The sequence below is a fragment of the Periophthalmus magnuspinnatus genome, chromosome 11 (genome assembly GCF_009829125.3).
Source record: "Periophthalmus magnuspinnatus isolate fPerMag1 chromosome 11, fPerMag1.2.pri, whole genome shotgun sequence".
NCBI classification, from domain to species: Eukaryota; Metazoa; Chordata; class Actinopteri; order Gobiiformes; family Gobiidae; genus Periophthalmus; species Periophthalmus magnuspinnatus.
This window is the reverse complement of record NC_047136.2, coordinates 3,149,358-3,171,089: the sequence shown is the minus strand read 5'-3', so window position 1 is coordinate 3,171,089 and position 21,732 is coordinate 3,149,358. Positions and strand designations below refer to the sequence as shown.

The following is a 21,732-nucleotide window of genomic DNA, read 5'->3' as shown; positions in this document are numbered from 1 at the left end:
CAGCTAGCGTGTTAGCTTTGTCCATTTATATGCACAGTCTCTGCTTTTGACCTTCAAACACACACAATAGACACAGTATTCAACTTTTTTTTTCTGCTGATCTTTCTGCCGTGGCCTCAGATCGTTTTTTGGGTTTTTTTTGCAACGACTGAGGCTTGTAATTAGAGCTCATTTCATCGCGGTCAACAGCGCTCTTCTCTTTGCTTCGTTTAACTGTGTGTAAAAAGTGTCCTGGAGTTAAACTAAGCCTAACCATAACCCGAACGCATTGAAAATAACTCGCTCTATTTAACCCCGTCTAATCTTCCACATCACGCTTTTCAAACCAGCAGCCAGATTAAAGCCAAGACGAGAACGTAAATATGATAAACGAGAATATTAAAATGACTTTACACCACGTTTACAATAACCTCAAAGCAGCAAAATGACCATAAACCCTTTTCGAAGTGACTTATATTAAACAAAACGTGTCCAGATGCATAAAAAGTACAACGAAACACAAAAGTAGTCAGTTCTAGTGTCTATAATCTGTCCATTTTCTTCCTCTTTTACAGGAATCCCAGACTTCCCTCACCCCAAACACTTCCTCCAGCTCCACCGGTGCATTAAGTTAATCATTATCCACAACTCAAATCTCATCGTCTAAGCCTAACACAACATAAAATGACCCAAAACGCCCCCACGCGAAGGTTTACACGGCATTTACAGAGCCAGGAATAAAGTCGATGTAGTAATTATCAAGCCTCATTGTGAAACTCTGGTGAAACGCTCTTCGGTGTCGTAAAAATCCTCTTCGTGGTTAAAATGCTTTTGACTGGAGCCAGGGCATGACAACGCTGTGGTGCCATCCTCATCAAAAAGCCAGGCGGGCCGTGGGCTTTGGCTGACCTCTCCCCCTGCGGTCGGACAGCTGCCGTTCTGACCGGTGCTACTATGCAACGAACCCCCCTCGTTAACAGCCAATCAATACATCAGTGCATTAACAGTGTTTCAGTCTGCGGAGGCTCAGGGAATCCATTAAAAATATATGTAATAATACGATTTTTGGAGTTAATACGTCACTTACTGCCTCTATGAATGAATTAAAGATTTAACATGGCTCGGAGGTAAAAATTGGACTGTAGGGGGCGCTGTAGACTCCTTTATTAATGTGAATAACTGTTTAAACGACTCAAATTACGCTGTTTAATGTCGTTTCCTCATCACAAACAGACCTGGAGTTGTGCTTTTTTTGTTTCATTCACACATGTTTAAACGCACAAACAAACCTGCAGATTTATTTACGCCGAGTTTTTCTTCTCTCAAACTGAAAACGCTCCCTTCCACCTTGTGATGTCATCGTGTGGTGATACAGGAAGTGCTCTACTGTGTTTTTAAACTCCGAACACCTTCATTTCTACAACAGTTTGGATCATTTGAGCTCCTGGAATAGCCAATTTGTACTGAACTAAAGGTAAAAAAAGGTAGATGTTAATGAGAAAACTACCACGTCGTGACATCACAAGGTGGAACTGAGCGTTTTGAGCTTTGGAGATGTAGACAGACAAATAATAAAGATGCATGAATGAGACAAAACGCAACTCCAGGTCTGTTTTTGAGGAGAAAACAGCACTTAAACCTCACAAGAGTCATTTTTGTGTAATATAGGACCTTAAAAAACATTCACTTTACATTCAAAGACCACATAAAGTGTTAAGAATTACGAACTAAACCAATTACAAACTAAAATAGTAAACTAAACTAGCAATTAATATATCAAAATGGGATGGGACGTCTATGAAAAGCACCTCTAAGTGACTGGAACTGGAAAAAATGTGACTGTACAATATGTGTTCTTCCTGAAATAAAAGAAATAATGAAAAAAAAAAAAGTACTTCTGCCATAAATCACGACTTCAGGAACTTTTCATACACTCCACACATGCACATACCATCACAGAGGCGTTTAACTGCATAAACCAGTCCCCAACCCCGCTTTGTTTAGGTGACAGATCGGCTCTGTGGCTGAAACGAGACGCCAACAAACAAAACAGCAATTATTCAAATGAACGACTCGCACAATGGCAGCCGTTACGATGCGTGAGCTACCTGTGGTTTAGATTAAAGCCTCACGTCTCCATGGAGCGCTGGGTGAAGGTGAAGCTCCCAAATAAACTTGACACTGAGCAGCAGCAGTTTCCATTAACACTACGCCTGATTTATGACATTGTGGGGACGAAAATACTGTGTGTACCCACTTTGTCACATCCTCATTATGTAAAACTTTCATTATTATTAGGATTAAATCAACAATTATTAAAGTTAAGCGGTGGGTTTGAGGTTAACGTTATGCAAGTAGTAGCTATAGTTGAAGTTAGGATCAGATCGGGCTTGTAAAACTGTATAAATTAGCAAATATTGAGCTAAAAAAACTTTAAAATTTCACATGTAGACTAAGTTGTGGTTACTTCACTAAGAAAACAGATACTGCAGCAAAGAAATACTTAAGTAAAAGTACAAATATCACAGGAAAAAACTGACTACTGACTGTATTAACGCATCCGTTTAAAAAGTAAAAAGTAAAAGTATTTCATGCAGCTTTTGAGGTTTAATAAAGTTTTGAGCTGGTTTTGTGCAACAGAAACAACAGAATTAATTGGGGTTTTTTTTGGTCAATTTGTGCATTTTTGTTTGAGGGTTTATTTTTATCTTTTATTTCGAGCACAGGTTCACCTAAAGCACATCTCAAAACTGTTCTTACCCAAGCTCAAAAAGAAGCGGGAAGAAGAAAAACTCATCAAGTCCCGCCCCCTATCCTCCATCAGGACACACATCAAACACTTTGTTCATGCTTCCTGTCATATCTTCATAGTTTGCTCCGTCTTTTTTGCAGGAAATATGTTCACTTTTCAGTCAACTTCATATATGTAGCAGAGTAGAAAGTACAAATACTGCTCTAAAATGTAGTAAAAGTGAAAGATTTCCACTTTAAAATCTGCTTTAGTCCAGTATAGATGCTTAAAATGTATCAGTTGTGTAAGAAGAAGTATCACAGGAAGTATTACAGGAAAAAACTGACAACTGAAAGTATTAAAGTACTACTTCATGCGGATTCTGAGTCATATACAGCTTTGATTGTAATGATTTTGCTGCAGATTTGAGCTGAATTTAATCATTCTTTTGTAGATTTGTGTAGATTTGTTTGAGGGTTTATTTTTGCTCCGTCTTTTCTGCAGGTTTTAAACAATAATACAACATATTTTCACTTTTCAGTCAAGTACATATATGTAGCCGAGCAGGAAGTACAGATACTGCTCAAAAATGTAGTAAAAGTCAAAGATTTCCACTTTAAAATCTGCTTAAAGTCAAGTACAGATGCCTAAAATGTGTATCAATTGTGTAAGTAAAAAAAGAGATACTGGAGCAAAGAAATACTCAAGTAAAAGTACAAGTATCACAGGAGAAAATGTACTACTTAAAGTATTAAAGCACGCATTCAAAAAGCAAAACGTAAAAGTATTTCATGCAAATTCTGAGTCTTATAAAGCTTCGATTGTAATGATTTTGCTGCAGATTTGAGCTGGATTTAATAGTTCTTTTGTAGATTTGTAGATTTTTGATTGAAGGTTTATTTTTGCTCAGTCTTTTCTGCAGGTTTCAAACAATAATACAAAATATTTTCACTTTTCAGTCAAGTTCATATATGTAGCGGAGTAGAAAGTACAGACACTGCTCTGAAATATGGTAAAAGTCAAAGATATTCACTTTAAAATCTGGTTAAAGTCAAGTATAAATGCCTAAAATGTATATCAGTAGTGTAAGTAAAAAAGAGATACTTGAGCAAAGAAATACTGAAGTAAAAGTACAAGTATTTCATGCAGATTTTGAGTTTTATAAAGTTTCAGCTGTAATGATTTTGCTGCAGATTTGAGCTGGATTTAATAGTTCTTTTGTAGATTTGTAGATTTTTGATTGAAGGTTTATTTTTGCTCCGTCTTTTCTGCAGGTTTCAAACAATAATACAAAATATTTTCACTTTTCAGTCAAGTTCATACATGCAGCGGAGCAGAAAGTACAGATTCTGCTTTAAAATATGGTAAAAGTCAAAGATTTCCACTTTAAAATCTGGTTAAATCAAATATAAATGCTTAAAATGTATGCTTAGGTACAGTAGTTTATTGCTTTGACTGCAGTATGTACATTTCCACCTCTGAGACTGACAGAACACACTGTGACTTCTCTATAGGGCGTCTGGGGCTCCTTGCTGACTGCACACACACACACACACACACACACACACACACTTGCATAAGCCCTGGGTGCATATAGGTATGTGATGTGTGAGAATGTCTCTGCACAGCTTCTATTTACATATGCATTTCACATGTGTGTGTTTAGGCAGAGAAACCAGCGTGTTCTCGTGCAAATATGAACAAATATGCACATGTGGGAGACAGAGGCTGCACTATCAGAGCTCCCGCAGGTCTGTCACGGCCCCTCTGCGCGCAGATAAGACGCATCAGACACACATGAACCTCTCTGGATCCGGCCCCGAGCGCGCACGTTTGGAAGCTTCAAGCCTGTCCACGCCGAGTTGATAATAACAAGCGAATAAAGACGCAACAGATGGAGGTTTTTGTGCATCCACCGGCTTTTACTCCGCTGCTTGGACACGTCGCCTTTCGCTGTGGGTGTTGCTCATTGCTGCATTCGCGTCCGGCCGGAAATACGCCTATTTGTGCAGTTAAACATGAAAAAAAAAAACTAGTTTCCCTCATAAACTAAACACGAGTCACTTCTGGACACGTTCATTACGCGTTTAAATAGAAAACAGTGGTAGTTTTTGCGTTGCGCCTGAAAAAAAAAAAACGCGCAGACGCCCCACCAGACACTCCCACCCATTTTGATTTTTTTGCACCACAGTTCGCAGATTTTAAAGGCAGCAACACTCTGAGCCAACGTGTCCGATTTCATTCCATTTTCCACACATAAAACGCGCAAATCTAACCTGGAACACGTGATCTGGCACAGTGGATATGCCATTACGCATCAGGTTTACGAGCTAAAATCGAAAATCTGGCTGCGTTTCGTGCGTTCCAAGCGTTTTTAAAATATACTTCTACTCCAAATTAAACGCATCTCCATTGATCCTTTCACTATAAAGCCACGCGTGAGCCAGGCGCGCACTCAACGTGACTCACGCCTGTGTAACGCCACTATACCGGCTTCATTCATTCAGCGGTTGCGCACGGGTTTACCGACACCAAACGCGCCCATTTCGCCTCACACGTCACAAAAAAATCAATGAAGAGTTAAATAAATCACATGTACGTACCCTTTTAGCCACCTGCGCGCCATCTGAAGTGGGTTTACTCAACAAACTCGCGTTGGAGTATTGTTCGCCTCCTTCTCCTTTGGCCATATCACGTCTGAGGCTTGAACTTGACGCAATAAAACAAAAAAAATAAAGAGTTAAAACAAGAAGACTGTCTGGTTTTAAATGTCCTAAGTGAGTCGTGGTTGTCTCCTGTCTGTTTGGAAACTGAGAAGATGTGGACGCATAAAGGGTTGTAGTAATTTTAGATATGCCCGCCTCCTTTTTTCCAACGTGCGTTCAGGCCATACAGACCCCGCCCATCGCACAGTCACCACCACCATCATCATCATCACATGAGCGCGCTGCTGTGGTCAGATAAAAGGCGTCCAATCAAAATACTGCAGCGAAATAATGCTCCAAAATGATAAAGTGAGAAACGTTTGCGCTTTGGCTGTGATATAAGTTAAGTGAAGTAAAAGTGCAGATACGGAAACAAAAACATGCTCCAGGGAAAGTAAAAATATAGGATTTTTTTGTAGATTTATTTGTATATTTTTGTTTGAAGGTTTATTTTTATCATGATCATAGTTTGTTCAGTGTTTTCTGCAGGTGTCAAACAATAATAATAATTAAAAAAAAAAATTTTCAATTCTGTTAAGTAAAAGTACAGATACGGAAACAAAAACATGCTCCAGGGAAAGTAAAAATATACGATTTTTGTAGATTTTATTTGCATATTTTTGTTTGAAGGTTTATTTTTATCATGATCATAGTTTGTTCAGTGTTTTCTGCAGGTGTCAAACAATAATAATAATAAAAAAAAAATCAATTCTGTTAAGTAAAAGTATAGATACGGAAACAAAAACATGCTCAAGTGAAAGTAAAAATATAGGATTTTTGTAGATTTTATTTGCATATTTTTACTCGAGGGTTGTTTTTTTTAATCATGATCGTTGTTTAGTCTTTTCTGCAGGTGTCAAGCAATAATAAAAATAATTTCAATTCTGTTTAATAAAAGTGCAGATACGGAAACAAAAACATGCTCAAGTGAAAGTAAAAATATTGGATTTTTGTAGATTTATTTGTATATTTTTGTTTGAAGGTTTATTTTTATCATGATCATAGTTTGTTCAGTGTTTTCTGCAGGTGTCAAACAATAATAATAATAATAATAATAATAATAATAATAATAATAATAAAATCAATTCTGTTAAGTAAAAGTACAGATACGGAAACAAAAACATGCTCAAGTGAAAGTAAAAATATAGGATTTTTGTAGATTTATTTGTATATTTTTGTTTGAAAGTTTATTTTTTAATCATGATCATAGTTTAGTCTTTTCTGCAGGTGTAAATAATAATAATTGCAGGTGAAATCATTTCTATTCTGTTTAGTAAGAAAAAACATGCTCAAGTGACAGTAAAACTATCACAGGGGGAAAAAAATTCTATACTATACTAAAAGTATTAGTATTATAGTATTAGTATTATAAGTAAAGCAGATTTTAATAGAGCTTCAACTGTAGTGATTTTGACACAGATTTGAATTAGTTTTTTTTCTATCTTTTTTTGTTTTGGTTGATTTATTTGTATATTTTTCTTTGAGGGTTTATTTTTTATCATGATCATCATTTGCTCAGTATTTTCTGCAGGTGTCAAGAATAAAAAAATACTTTCAATTCTGTAAAAGTACAGATACGGAAGCAAAAACATGCTCAAGTGAAAGTATCACATGAAAAAAATCGACTTTTTCCCCCAAATAGTTTTATTAATAACACAGGCAGAAAGACAAATTATAATGAAATATACAGCTTAGTCGTCCCTGTTTTGTTTTTCTGATTAAATTGTACATAATATAAGCACTCAGATATAGAAATATCACCCGCCATGTGTGTGTCAAAAATAATTAAAATGTTCATAATTTGAGCAAAACAAAAATATACAAATAGAAACAGATCAATAGAAAATCATTACATCTGCACAAAATACTTTTACTTTTACTCTTTAAGTACATTTTCAAACAGATACTTTAATACTTTTACTTAAGTAGATTTTATCATGTGATACTTTTACTTTTACTTGAGTACTTTTTTGCACCAGTATCTGCACAGTTCCAAACAGATCCTCGGCCTTTTCTTTTAAAACCATCAGAGAATCAGCTCCAGGCTCTGAAATCATCCGTAGACTTGAAGAATTTTTACTAGAAATTGTCAAAAGTACATTTTAGATCATCAAACGTGTCCACATCAGTCTAGTTAATTTGCATTTTTCTGTCTCTGTAAAAACCTGAACATAATAGTTTTTTTAAATTGGTTTGGACTGTGGGAAACATCGTGTATTGGACATAGGGACATTTTATTATATTTTATTGCTAATGTTAATGATGAACTGTTTGTGTAATGATGTAATTGTAATGAAATCTGTATTTTAATTTACGTTCACCTGCTCAGGGACTGAATCAGAATCAGAATCAGAAGACTTTTTATTGCCATCGTCACTGAACACAGCTCATAAACTAGGAACTCTCTTTGGTGATAAAGTGCAACATAAAAACACTGAATACGTATAAACTGCACATGAAAAGCAGCAGGAGCTAAATCTGGTACAAATAATCTTTTCTTTTGTAAGATTAATGAATTTGTCCACAGTCCCTGACAAATAAAGAAGTAAGAAAGAAGAAAGAAAGAGCAGGCGCTTAGCAACGCTGTCAATCAAACCTGTTGCTAACGCTAGCAGGCGCGACCTGATTTGTCTGTTATTAATGTTCATGTTTTGATTTACAGACAAAATATTGAAATAAAAACCCCAGGATCATGTAGAGGGTTAATACGAACATTTAAGACCAAAAATGACGAGCGGAAGAAGCCAAAAGTGCGCCCATGATCACTTTATATTTGTAACGCGGTGGCTAGCAGGTTAGCGATGTCCATTTATATAAACTTTATACAATTCTGTTTAGTAAAAGTACAGATACGGAAGCAAAAACATGCTCAAGTGAAAGTAAAAATATCACAGGAAAAAAAAATCTACTAAAAGTATTAAAGTACTCATTTAAAAAGTAAGTGTTTAATGCAGATTTTGGGATGTAATAGAGCTTCAACTGTAGTGATTTTGATACAGATTTGAAATTTGAATTAATAATTTTTTTAGCTGTTTTTTTAAATACATTTATTTATATATTTTTGTTTGAGGGTGTATTTTTTTAATCGTGATCACAGTTTGCTCAGTCTTTTCTGCAGGTGTCAAACAAAAATAAAAGATCGTTTCAATTCTGTTAAGTAAAAGTACAGGTACGGAAGCAAAAACATGCTCAAGTGAAAGTAAAAATATAGCATTTTTGTAGATTTATTTTGTATATTTTTGTTTGAAAGTTTATTTTTATCATGATCATAGTTTGCTCAGTCTTTTCTGCAGGTGTCAAACAAAAATAAAAAATCGTTTCAATTCTGTTAAGTAAAAGTACATATACGGAAGCAAAAACATGCTCAAGTGAAAGTAAAAATATAGGATTTTTGTAGATTTATTTGTATATTTTTGTTTGAGGGATTATTGTTTTAATCATGATCATAGCTTAGTCTTTTCTGCAGGTGTAAATAATAATAAGGGTAATATGTTTAGTAAAAGTAAAGACATGGACACGGCGGCTAGCAGGTTAGCGATGTCCATTTATTTATACAGTCTATAGTTGGCGCTCCACCTTCAAAGTAACACGAGTTAATTCTGTTTTTATTTCACCTCAGTGTTTAACTTCTGTGGTCGACTGCAGCAAACAGAAGATCCATCATGGTTTGGAAATCAACGACGGAAGGACTTTTTTTTTTTTTGCAGGGTTTCTCCAGCTCACTGAGGTTTTTCTACAGTTTTTACGATGGAGCCAGGTTTGGAATGTCGTCTATAAGGTGAGTATTTAGTGAAATGTACACACCGCCCAGGCCTGTGTACACATGTGTAGTTCCCTCTAAGTCAGTCGTTCTCATCACGAGGCTCACGACGGTTTCGAAATGACTCGTACGACATCACTTTGAAACACTGACACTGTAATAAATCTATTTTGAAAGTGAAAGTAGTATATTTTAGCAAAAGTGTGTCAAAAAACTAGCTGATATTTGTTTTTTTTACTGTAGCGGCTCGGTTAAAATACACAAAAAGCTTCATAATAACACGAGAACTGCGCAAAACGTGACTACACAGCTCTCGTATGGGCTTGTGGTTAAAAAATGGCTTGGGAGGAGTTTGGAATAAATTTTATTGCATAATTTGGGGAAAATAGTCAGAATTAGCCCAACGTATTGGCTCAAAAATATCGGCAGAGCTCGGTTACTCTGGATCAGACGTTTGCAGACAATAAAACGACAAAAGAGCCACACTGGCCCATTTCAAATCAAATAAAGGTCAAAAAGAGACGTATGTTTTTTACAAGTAATGAGACGAAGTGATTAAGAAATGAATTTAAAAGAAGTAAGTCGACTATCTCGTTATGGAGTAAAATCTTATTAGAACTGGATAATCTCAAATAACCAAAGTTCAATCATTTATAATAAGTGGAAGAGATTTTTTTTTTTTTTTTTTACGTAAATATACTGTAAAGGGTAAACTGAGTAGCTGTAAGGAGGCTTTAAATAAAAATAAATCAATAAATGCAAACAAACAAACACACATGTTTATTAATTAATTAATTTTTTTTTGTAGGGGGATGGGGGAATCTTATTTTTTGTTATCTTGATTTTGTCACTATACAAATAATTTAAAAATGATAATAAAAAAATAAATAAGTAAGAAAACTGTAGCTGTTAAAACATTATAAACAATATGTAAGAGTTTGTATTTCTGTGGACTTGTGGATTTATCTGAAGTGTTTTTTGGCGGTCTGAGACTTTTAAGCTAATTATATGTAATTTCCTGTGTTTATATGTCAAATTTACTTTAAAATTATCATTATTGTTTTCGATTTTATGCAGGCGATTTGCTCAGACGAATAGTAAGGATTCGAAACAATCGGTATCAGCATCGGACATGAAAAAAAAAACAAAACAAAACATTGGTCGATCTCTACAAATAATACAACAAAATAAATACAGTTAAACCTGATTAGAAACATTATTTTTAAAGTTAATTTTCTTTTGCCTTTGCTGTCCTGGTCCGCGTCTGTTGCTTGGTTTCAGTGGTGGAAGTTAATGAAGTACAAGTAGTAAAATACTGTACTTACGCAAAATTTTTCTTTACGTTAAGTTCATACACTGCTCTGTCTGAAGTCGTGACTCAAATTAGTTGTTAATCTGAGTTTTGTTTTTACACGAATTTAGCTGGAATCACAACATTTATTAAACACGTCCCTCTCACATAACTCACATTACAGTCACACGCTAGCTAGCATTAGCATTAGCCAGCAGTTTTTCTGTTAATCGCTCTCACTCTTCGCTCTTTTTGTTGAACAGGATCATGAACGCTGAGACTGATCGCAGCTGGAAATCCTAAAAAATGTGCTGTTTTAATCTATTTTGTTTACCTTTTTTTGGCTATTTTAAAACTTTTTTGTCAGTGTTTGCTAATGTGTGCGTCGCGTCACCACGGTAACTGTTGAACATTCCAGGAATAAACCACCCCCAGCCTGATATCACTGCAAAGTATCTGTTTACCGTGTGTCAAGTTCAAACTATTCTGCCAAAACGCACCAAAACTAATAAGACATTTTACCGTTTCCTGCCGCTAGCGTTTTTCAGCTTTTCACTTCATTCCAAACTATGAACCTTTTGCCAACTGTGCACTTTTATTATGTTCCAACCGAGCCGTGAGTTTGGAGTAAATCGATATGTGTCAATACGCTGGAGATTAGATAAAGAGTCATAACCCGAGTGGAGGTGTGTTGGTAAATACTACGTGACGGTAGAACATGTGTACTACGATAAACTCAAAACTAAATAAATACAGTTAGAATATTGAAAGTTCATGTTCATGTCTTTGCACAATAAACATTTTTAGTTTTAAATATTATGGCATATTCTCGGTTAAATTGGCTTTATTTGGTTAAACGATAATTAGCGCGTCAACCTCCCTGCTAGCATCACTACTTCCTGTCTGGAGTATGACATCATCACGTCGTTACCCGCGCGGTCAGATATTTTTTCCCTGAGGTTCAAGAGGATGGTCCAAGCTGAATCAAATGCAAAGTCTATGCAGAGTCAAGTGCAGAGTTCAACAATTTGAGATTATACGAGTGTTTGAAATCATCCCAGACTGAGTGTTACGTGTGAAAGAAGCGACTGTGAAGAAGAGCGAAACGTGACCTTGGCCAAAATGTCACGTTATGTCTGAGTTTTCTGTGATGCCAAGAAATGACACAAGAAATGACACTGTTTTGTGGGAAACAGAACATTTTGTAAGCAACGTACTATATTTGTATATCGTTCACAACCACAAGGACCTCAGCAAGACCCGTGTGGGCGACAAGAACCGCAGCCAGGCCCGAGTACGAGAAGCCTTTGTAACGTTACCGCGGCGACACTTCTGGAAGAGGTGTTACTATCTGAATAAACCGTAAACCACTGCGGATTTATCAGCCACACTGGTCTACAATGTGTATAGACCAGTGTCGTTACTGGAACTGTGCTACGCTAACGTTAGCACGGACAACGTCAACGTACAGGGCCTCAGGAGAGTGTGCGATGACACTGTTCAGAAAAGTTACATAGTGCTTCTTTAACTGTTTAGCGTTTACTCGTATGTAATTCTTTAGAAACAGTTTATGAAGCTAATATCAGGCCTCCACAACATTTTGAATCTGTTGTTTCATTAGTTTTCACACATTTTAAACTGCGGTGTTTAATGATCCTGTCTTTAAACAGCTAAACATTCAGGGATGTTTCAGAGTTTTGTTTTAGTTGCTAGAACATTTCCTGGTGTTCTTTATATTTAACCTGTACGGTGGCCCCAGAGGTTCAAAACACATTAGATACATGAGGAGGCGTCTGTTCCTTCTGCTCTACGTTCCCGCCACCTCACGTCCCCACATGGGAAGACAAAGCAGACGGAGCATTTAACGGTTTTATTAATAAATTCATCCAAATTAAAAGGTTAATTATTTGTTTTTGTTTGATGTAAAGGAACAGACACGTACACACATCTGGCACATACACTTCAGTCATGGTGTACAGTTATAAACGGCCTAAAATGGCTCCATCACACTGTGCTACGCCCACAGACTGTATATGTGTGTGTGTGTACTTTTATACGTGTGTGTTTGTTTTCTGTTCTATTTTGTATTTTAAACAGGTCAGTCACGAAACAGAGCCCAAGTGTTTTCATTGGGTTCCCCTGTAGAAAGAGAAAGAAAGAGAGAAAGAAGATGAAAACTTCATCAGAGACACTTTTGTTCTGTTTCATGTTTGTGTCTCAATGCTAATGCTAATGCTAACTTTAAGGCACACCACAAACTCAAGCATTCTACATAAAAATAATTCGGTAGTCTTTATTTTAATTAATTCAGATTTCAATAGGTTGTTTACTTTATGTTTTATGATTTTAAAAAACACATATTATGCTAAATCAACATTTTTAGCTCTTGGATTCCTTTCCCCGGGTCTACAGGGTCTGTATTAACTCAGAAAAACTCAACCGTTTAAACCATTCAGTAGCTGTGAAGATATAATTATATCTTTACACCTTTCAATTCTAGTTGAGATACACCATTTTCATTTTCTTGATTTGTTGCATCACTGATTTTCAGAGGAAATCTAAATAAAAGGCCAAACAAGTTTAATGACTTCCGTCTAATTGCCCTCGGAGTCCGCCATCTTGTTTTAGGTTTGCCTAAAGCCTACGTCACCCATGCTCCCACACGACAATTCTCCACAAATATACAAGAACATGACACAAAACTGTACACTACAACTTCACAAACCTGACTCAATGTGCAGTAGATTCATTAACACCTATAGTAATGTGAAAACTGTGAAGGAGAAGTGAGATTTGACTCTTATGAAACATATTGAGACGTTGTTTTCGTTCAATTTAGCATTTTCAAAACAATAAAAGGTAAAATGTGATATAAATGTTATGTGTTAGCAGTTAATGCCTCGTAGAAGTAAAATACCACCTTTTTAATAATTCACAAGTGTCAAGATTCTTTGCTAGGACAGGTTGGGAAGACTTCATGGACAATACAAAGTCCCGGGAATGTCACAGGGCCACTGCCACTCCTTCACTCCTTCCATGGGGACACCGATCCTCCTCAGACGGACCATTGACGACATATCAAGAAATCAAAACCAAAAGGTCCCACCGTCGAAACCGTATTCAAACAGACCCTTGTCCCCTCACAGAAATCCAATCTTTGTCTGTTTTGTTCAACCGCGAGATTCTCAGGAGACTCAACCTTGACCCTAAACAATTCCCGAACAACACTTGACATGGATCGCTTTACCTGTCCTACTTTGGGCCCCTGTAACGACAGAGTAAACGTTATGAAGTGCTTGGCAGACCCCGAGCGCAGACAGAGTGAGGTCTTTAATTTGCGGATACAATGGGCTGGATGTGGCTCTTAATCTCGTCTTGAAAAGTCGAAGGGACAAAGTGGTGGACAGTCCTGAGATTCTTGCTCTGGTGTTGAGGAATACTTTTGTTTGTTTGGAAGGATGAGATGTTTCACGTAGCAATAATGGTAACCGTGGTACGAGACTGTGTAAAGAAGTGGACTGAGTGAGTGTGACGTTACAGCGTTCGGCTAAAGTCAAATGAAGCTAATCAAGGCTAGCAGTTATAGCGGCGAATTTGGAGCCCCTGTGAGTGTCATAGCAACCAAAGAGCCAATCCAGAGAGGGTTTGTTGAAGGTAACGCCCCTTTCCGTTTGCACCACTAGTTTAGCAGTGGGCGGGACGCTTAGCAATGCTGTTAATCAAACTTGTAGCTAGCGCACGGGTGTCCAAACTTTTTTCCCCGAGGGCCACATACTGAAACATATTTGAAGCTGAGGGCCCAAGACTAGAGTCGATACAGGGGGTCAAAGGGTGGATTTAACACAATTTAACAGAGACATTGTGCGTTTAATACGACTTGGAAGATTATTTTTAGGTCTGTGTCTCAATGTACTGTGATGTTATTCAGGTTATAGAGGTAGAATCACTTCAATTTGTAGTAAAAAATACTACAATACTACTACAATACTTCCTGATCAATTGGGCCAGTTTAGGAGGAGGCATGAGGGCCAAAAAAAATTGGTCTGAGGGCCGCATTTGGCCCCTGGGCTGTGGTTTGGACAGCCCTGTACTAGAAGGTGCTTGATTTGTTTGCTATTAATCTTCATATCTTGATTTACAGACACAATAGTGAAATAAAAACCCCAGGATCATGTAGAGGGTTAATACGAACATTTAAGACCAGAATGAGTCTGACAGCAGTGGGGGGGGCGTCAGTTTTTCAATAGAAAGTGAATTGGAGCCAGAGTCAGTCGAGCCAGATGTGCGCCCATGATCACTTCCTATTTGTAACGTGGCGGCTAACAGGTTAGCTATGTCCATTTATATAAACAGTCTCCGGGTAGAAGGTGAGCGATATGATGTAACACTGGGAGAATGCCGTCCAAAAAACACAATTAACACAAGAAACACCTTTTTTCTGATACTTAAAACATTATTTACTTATTTATTTTTTATTTCAATAGATTCAGATTGCGCTGTCATCCTGCCTTCACCGGTAAGAAGACAGTGCCAAAGCCTGTTTAAATCAGCTGACCGGACACGCCACAGCAGCATCACGTGACCACTCGAGGCGCTAGTGAACAGTCGAACGTGTCAGGGAGGAAACAACTTTGGTCTGAAGAAATACCACATGAACCTCATTGGACACTTAAATATTTCAACATAATTAAGGTGTTTTCTTATATTTGTATTTGTCTAATCATAATTTCCGTGTACATTAGAGGAGTTTTGGCCCAGTGTACTACATGGTTGCTAGGTAACAGTTGCGTGATGTCATGATTTCCAACCAGGAAGTGAAATTTGAAACCTTAAATATCACCAAATTGAGAAAAAAAAATGTTTATTTTGGGGGTAAAATCCTACATATATTGATCTTAACTGTGTTTTATTAAAAGGGGTAATCAAACCTGTCATGGGCCCTGTATTATTTATGTTACTTGATGTCATTTTGAAAATAACAGAGCACTTCAGATTTAGATTTATCCCCATGGTGCTTTCCAGCCGTTCTAAAAATAGAAAGAACACAGCGGCAGTGGAAAAAGTTTAAAAGTTGTCCAGCATTGTTGCCTTTAGTGTTCCACATGACTGCTGGCTCTCTGCTGGCTCTCTCTTGGCTCTCTGTTGGCTCCCTGTTGGCTCACTTCTGGCTTTCTGTTGACTCTCTGCTGTCTCTCTTCTGGCTCTCTGCTGGCCTGGCTCTCTGTTGGCTCTCTGTTGGCTCTCTGTTGGCTCTCTGTTGGCTCCCTTTCGGCTCTCTGTTGGCTCCCTGTTGGCTCACTTCTGGCTCTCTGTTGGCTCTCTGTCGGCTCTCTGTTGGCTCTCTGTTGGCTCTCTGCTGTCTATATCCTGGCTCTCTGTTGGCTCTCTGCTGACCCTCTCTTGACTCTCTGTTGGCTCCCTGTTGGCTCACTTCTGGCTCTCTGTTGGCTCTCTGCTGACCCTCTCTTGACTCTCTGTTGGCTCTCTGCTGACCCTCTCTTGACTCTCTGTTGGCTCAGTTCTGGCTCTCTGTTGGCTCTCTATTGGCTCTCTCCCGGCTCTCTCCCGGCTCTCTGTTGGCTCTCTGTTGGCTCACTTCTGGCTCTCTGTTGGCTCCCTGTTGGCTCACTTCTGACTCTCTGTTGACTCCCTCTTGGCTCTCCTCCCCTGAATCACCTTGAGTTGTTTGTTGTCCTTCTCACCTGACCACCTGATCTGTTGTGATTGTAAAATATAAAATGTTGTCACTGTTCACGTCCGTAGAATCCTGAGGGTCACGGCTCGTATTTGTGTCCAAACAGAGCCGTACTGAAAGGAGCCGCTGCAATGCTGTGAATGTGGAGGGTGTTCACACGGAGCGGGCCTGCGTCATCCGGGCTCCAGGACACGCACAGCTTCAGGTGACATGGAAAGTCTAAAGGGGAGGGAATAAATAGCCCTGTGCAAATATCAATAAGACACAGCAAATACACAACGCAAGTGTATTTGTACTGCACAATTATTACACAAGGTAATTCAAAGAGCTTTACTGAAAAAGAAAGACATTAAAATCACAATACAACAAATCAAAACATAAATAAATATCATAAAATTAATATTAAAAGAGAAAAGTGCAGAATAAACAGATAAACAGAACAGTTTGAGTCTGGATTTAAACATCGTCAAAGTCGAGGTCTGAGTCACATCTTCAGGAAGAATGTTCAGGTTTAAACTGAAAAAACTGAAACACTGATTCAGCATGTTTAGTCCATGTTTAGTCCATGTTTAGTCCTGCTTCAGTCCTGCTTCAGTCCTGCTTTAGTCCTGCTTCAGTCCTGCTTCAGTCCTGCTTCAGTCCTGCTTCAGTCCTGGTTTAGTCCTGGTTTAGTCCTGCTTCAGTCCTGCTTCAGTCCTGGTTCAGTCCTGCTTCAGTCCTGCTTCAGTCCTGCTTCAGTCCTGGTTCAGTGTAGCGGACCAAAGAGTGCAGACTCGGGGCAGATTTACGGTGTTTATTTACAGATTGTGAAATAATATTACAGAAACCAGGGCCGATCTGGTGGAGAGCAGGAAGCCAGGTGCGGGCCAGGATCCAGGAGCGGAGCATAGAGTGCAGCGGAGACAACGATGCGGGCAGCACCAGGGCAGGGAGCAGAGTGCAAGCCAGGGTCCAGTAACGTGGAGTGCAGAGATAAGCCAAGACAGCACCAGGGCTGGGAAGCAGGGTCGGAGCAGGGACGGTCCAGCAAGCGGGGTGAAGACACGCGTAGGATCCGGCACCGAAACAGGATGTAGAAACGCAGGAACGACAACGATCTCGCGCCGAGTGTCTAGTCCTGGCTCCACTTATGCTATCCAGGTGCGTGTGGGAGGAGCCAGGAACTCCGCCCAGCTCCAGGCTCAAACAGGTGAGGGAGGGGAAAGCGCACAGGGAGACAGAAAATGCAGGATCATGACAAGTCCTGGTTTAGTCCTGGTTTAGTCCTGGTTTAGTCCTGGTTCAGTCCTGGTTCAGTCCTGGTTCAGTCCTGGTTTAGTCCTGGTTTAGTCCTGGTTTAGTCCTGGTTCAGTCCTGGTTCAGTCCTGGTTCAGTCCTGGTTTAGTCCTGGTTTAGTCCTGGTTCAGTCCTGGTTCAGTCCAGGTTCAGTCCTGGTTCAGTCCATGTTTAGTCCTGGTTCAGTCCTGGTTCAGTCCTGGTTTAGTCCTGGTTTAGTCCTGGTTTAGTCCTGGTTCAGTCCTGGTCCAGTCCTTATGTGGGAGATGTTCTTTGGTGCTGGTCCATGGAGAGACTTGTACAGAGGCAGAGCTGCTTTAAAGTTTATTCTCTGATCCACAGGGACACGGCACAGGACATGTCTCCACAGAATGAAGATCTTTGTCCCTGTGTGCATTTACAATTTATATTTTTTTATATATATATTTTTTGGAGTAATGTCTTCTTCCTGCAGAGTGTCTCTTTTCTCTGTGGATAGTGACACACACTGACTTCTTCACAAGGTCTTTTGCTTTTGTTCTTGGGTTGATCTGCACATTTTGGACCAAAGCACGTCCACCTCTGGGACAGTGAACCCGTCTCCTCCCTGTCTGACCTTCCCATTGTGTATAATTGTTTGAACAGATGAACGTGGCACCTTCAGGGATCTGGAAATCACACCAAGGATGAACCAAACTTCTGCCAATTCACAATTCTCTTCCAGATTTCTTGACTTTCCCATGATATTACACAAAGAAGCAGTGTGTTCCAGGCCTTCCAGCGGTGAATCTACTGTATAATTAACTCAAACAACAGATTACACCTTCACTGGAATATTAAAATACAAAAGTGCAGAATAAAAACCTTTCAATCACATTCACAGATAAACAGAACAGTTTGACTCTGGATTTAAACTGTCAAAGTCGAGGCCTGAGTCACATCTTCAGGAAGAATGTTCAGGTTTAAACTGAACAAAACTGAAACACTGATTCAACATGTTTAGTCCTGGTTTAGTCCTGGTTTAGTCTTGATTTAGTCCTGGTTCAGTGCTGATTTAGTCCTGGTTTTATTCTTGGTTTAGTCCAGATTTAGTCCTGTCTTAGTCCTGGTTTATTCCTGGTTTAGTCTTGATTTAGTCCTGGTTTAGTGCTAGTTTAGTTCTGGTTTAGTCCTGGTTTAGTCCATATATAGTCCTGGTTTAGTTCTGGTTTAGTCCTGATTTAGTTCATGTTTAGTCCTGGTTTAGCCCCGGTTTAGTCCATGTTTAGTCCTGGTTTAGTCCTGGTTTAGTCCATGTTTAGTCCTGATTTAGTCCCGGTGCAGTCCTGGTTTAGTTCTGATTTAGTCCTGATTCAGTCCCGGTGCAGTCCTGGTTTAGTCCTGGTTTAATCCATGTTTAGTCCTGGTTTAGTCCATGCTTAGTCCTGGTTTAGTCCTGGTTTAGTCCATGTTTAGTCCTGGTTTAGTCCTGGTTTAGTCCCGGTGCAGTCCTGGTTTAGTCCTGGTTTAGTCCTGGTTTAGTCCTGGTTTAGTCCATGTTTAGTCCATGTTTAGTCCTGGTTTAGTCCTGGTTTAGTCCCGGTGCAGTCCTGGTTTAGTCCTGGTTTAGTCCTGGTTTAGTCCATGTTTAGTCCATGTTTAGTCCTGATTTAGTCCCGGTGCAGTCCTGGTTTAGTCCTGGTTTAGTCCTGGTTTAGTCCTGGTTTAGTCCATGTTTAGTCCTGGTTTAGTCCATGTTTAGTCCTGGTTTAGTCCTGGTTTAGTCCCGGTGCAGTCCTGGTTTAGTCCTGGTTTAGTCCATGTTTAGTCCATGTTTAGTCCTGATTTAGTCCCGGTGCAGTCCTGGTTTAGTCCATGTTTAGTCCATGTTTAGTCCTGGTTTAGTCCATGTTTAGTCCCGGTGCAGTCCTGGTTTAGTCCATGTTTAGTCCTGATTTAGTCCCGGTGCAGTCCTGGTTTAGTCCTGGTTTAGTCCTGGTTTAGTCCATGTTTAGTCCTGGTTTAGTCCATGTTTAGTCCTGGTTTAGTCCTGGTTTAGTCCCGGTGCAGTCCTGGTTTAGTCCTGGTTTAGTCCTGGTTTAGTCCATGTTTAGTCCTGGTTTTGTCCTGGTTTAGTCCATGTTTAGTCCATGTTTAGTCCATGTTTAGTCCTGGTTTAGTCCTGGTTTAGTCCATGTTTAGTCCTGATTTAGTCCCGGTGCAGTCCTGGTTTAGTTCTGATTTAGTCCTGATTCAGTCCCGGTGCAGTCCTGGTTTAGTCCTGGTTTAATCCATGTTTAGTCCTGGTTTAGTCCATGCTTAGTCCTGGTTTAGTCCTGGTTTAGTCCATGTTTAGTCCTGGTTTAGTCCTGGTTTAGTCCCGGTGCAGTCCTGGTTTAGTCCTGGTTTAGTCCTGGTTTAGTCCTGGTTTAGTCCATGTTTAGTCCATGTTTAGTCCTGATTTAGTCCCGGTGCAGTCCTGGTTTAGTCCTGGTTTAGTCCTGGTTTAGTCCATGTTTAGTCCATGTTTAGTCCTGATTTAGTCCCGGTGCAGTCCTGGTTTAGTCCTGGTTTAGTCCTGGTTTAGTCCTGGTTTAGTCCATGTTTAGTCCATGTTTAGTCCATGTTTAGTCCTGGTTCAGTCCTGGTTTAGTCCTGGTTCAGTCCTGGTTTAGTCCATGTTTAGTCCATGTTTAGTCCTGGTTTAGTCCATGTTTAGTCCTGGTTCAGTCCTGGTTTAGTCCTGATTTAGTCCCGGTGCAGTCCTGGTTTAGTCCATGTTTAGTCCTGATTTAGTCCCGGTGCAGTCCTGGTTTAGTCCTGGTTTAGTCCATGTTTAGTCCTGGTTTAGTCCATGTTTAGTCCTGGTTCAGTCCTGGTTTAGTCCTGATTTAGTCCCGGTGCAGTCCTGGTTTAGTCCTGGTTTAGTCCATGTTTAGTCCTGGTTTAGTCCTGGTTTAGTCCTGATTTAGTCCCGGTGCAGTCCTGGTTTAGTCCTGGTTTAGTCCTAGTTTAGTCCTGATTTAGTCCCGGTGCAGTCCTGGTTTAGTCGATGTTTAGTCCTGGTTCAGTCCTGGTTTAGTCCTGGTTTAGTCCTGGTTTAGTCCTGGTTTAGTCCTGGTTTAGTCCATGTTTAGTCCTGGTTTAGTCCTGGTTTAGTCCCGGTGCAGTCCTGGTTTAGTCCTGGTTTAGTCCTGGTTTAGTCCATGTTTAGTCCATGTTTAGTCCTGGTTTAGTCCATGTTTAGTCCTGGTTCAGTCCTGGTTTAGTCCTGGTTCAGTCCTGGTTTAGTCCATGTTTAGTCCATGTTTAGTCCTGGTTTAGTCCATGTTTAGTCCTGGTTCAGTCCTGGTTTAGTCCTGATTTAGTCCCGGTGCAGTCCTGGTTTAGTCCATGTTTAGTCCTGATTTAGTCCCGGTGCAGTCCTGGTTTAGTCCTGGTTTAGTCCTGGTTTAGTCCTGGTTTAGTCCATGTTTAGTCCTGGTTTAGTCCATGTTTAGTCCTGGTTCAGTCCTGGTTTAGTCCTGATTTAGTCCCGGTGCAGTCCTGGTTTAGTCCATGTTTAGTCCTGATTTAGTCCCGGTGCAGTCCTGGTTTAGTCCTGGTTTAGTCCATGTTTAGTCCTGGTTTAGTCCTGGTTTAGTCCTGGTTTAGTCCTGATTTAGTCCCGGTGCAGTCCTGGTTTAGTCCTGGTTTAGTCCTAGTTTAGTCCTGATTTAGTCCCGGTGCAGTCCTGGTTTAGTCGATGTTTAGTCCTGGTTCAGTCCTGGTTTAGTCCTGGTTTAGTCCTGGTTTAGTCCTGGTTTAGTCCTGGTTTAGTCCTGGTTTAGTCCTGGTTTAGTCCTGGTTTAGTGTCATGAGATATTTATATGTCCCAAAATCCGCTCACACAGTTTTATGATGTTGATGTTGATGTTGTTTATGATGTTGATGTTCAGATGATCTTATCTCTTGTTTTTCTTTGTCATTTTGAACTTGGCGGTGGATAAACTCGACAGATCCAAATGCCTCCAGCCTGAAGGACCAATTACTAAAGGGCAAGTCTCCAATCACATACTTCTCCCTGCGCCAACACACATCCCTCTGCACCTTTCTGCGCTGGGAAATAAATATTAGTACAGGGCAGTGTGGAGTTTTTCTGTTTACACATGTCGTTAGCGCAGCAGCCGGACACGTGCTCAGAGACTGCACATGTCGTTTTAGGATATAATTAAAAGTTATTAATCTGCAGTAATCTGACCAGAACTGAAGAAACGACTTGGACGAGCAGCCAAACGTCTTCTTTTACAATGTCCCACGCCCGGACGACTAAGGAACTACACAGACATGATTCAAATG

General features: G+C 39.6%; 1 protein-coding gene across 1 annotated transcript in view; it reads right to left on the bottom strand.

Moving 5' to 3' along the window:
• The window catches only part of mfsd2ab (MFSD2 lysolipid transporter A, lysophospholipid b), a 30,515-nt gene extending 24,988 nt beyond the window's left edge, over nucleotides 1-5,527 (bottom strand). The window contains exon 1 of the mRNA XM_033975555.2: nucleotides 5,314-5,527. Coding sequence (XP_033831446.1) covers nucleotides 5,314-5,400 — 87 coding nt within the window. The 5' untranslated portion in view covers nucleotides 5,401-5,527. The remainder of the gene's footprint in view (nucleotides 1-5,313) is intronic.
• Between the last annotated feature and the right edge of the window lie 16,205 nt (nucleotides 5,528-21,732).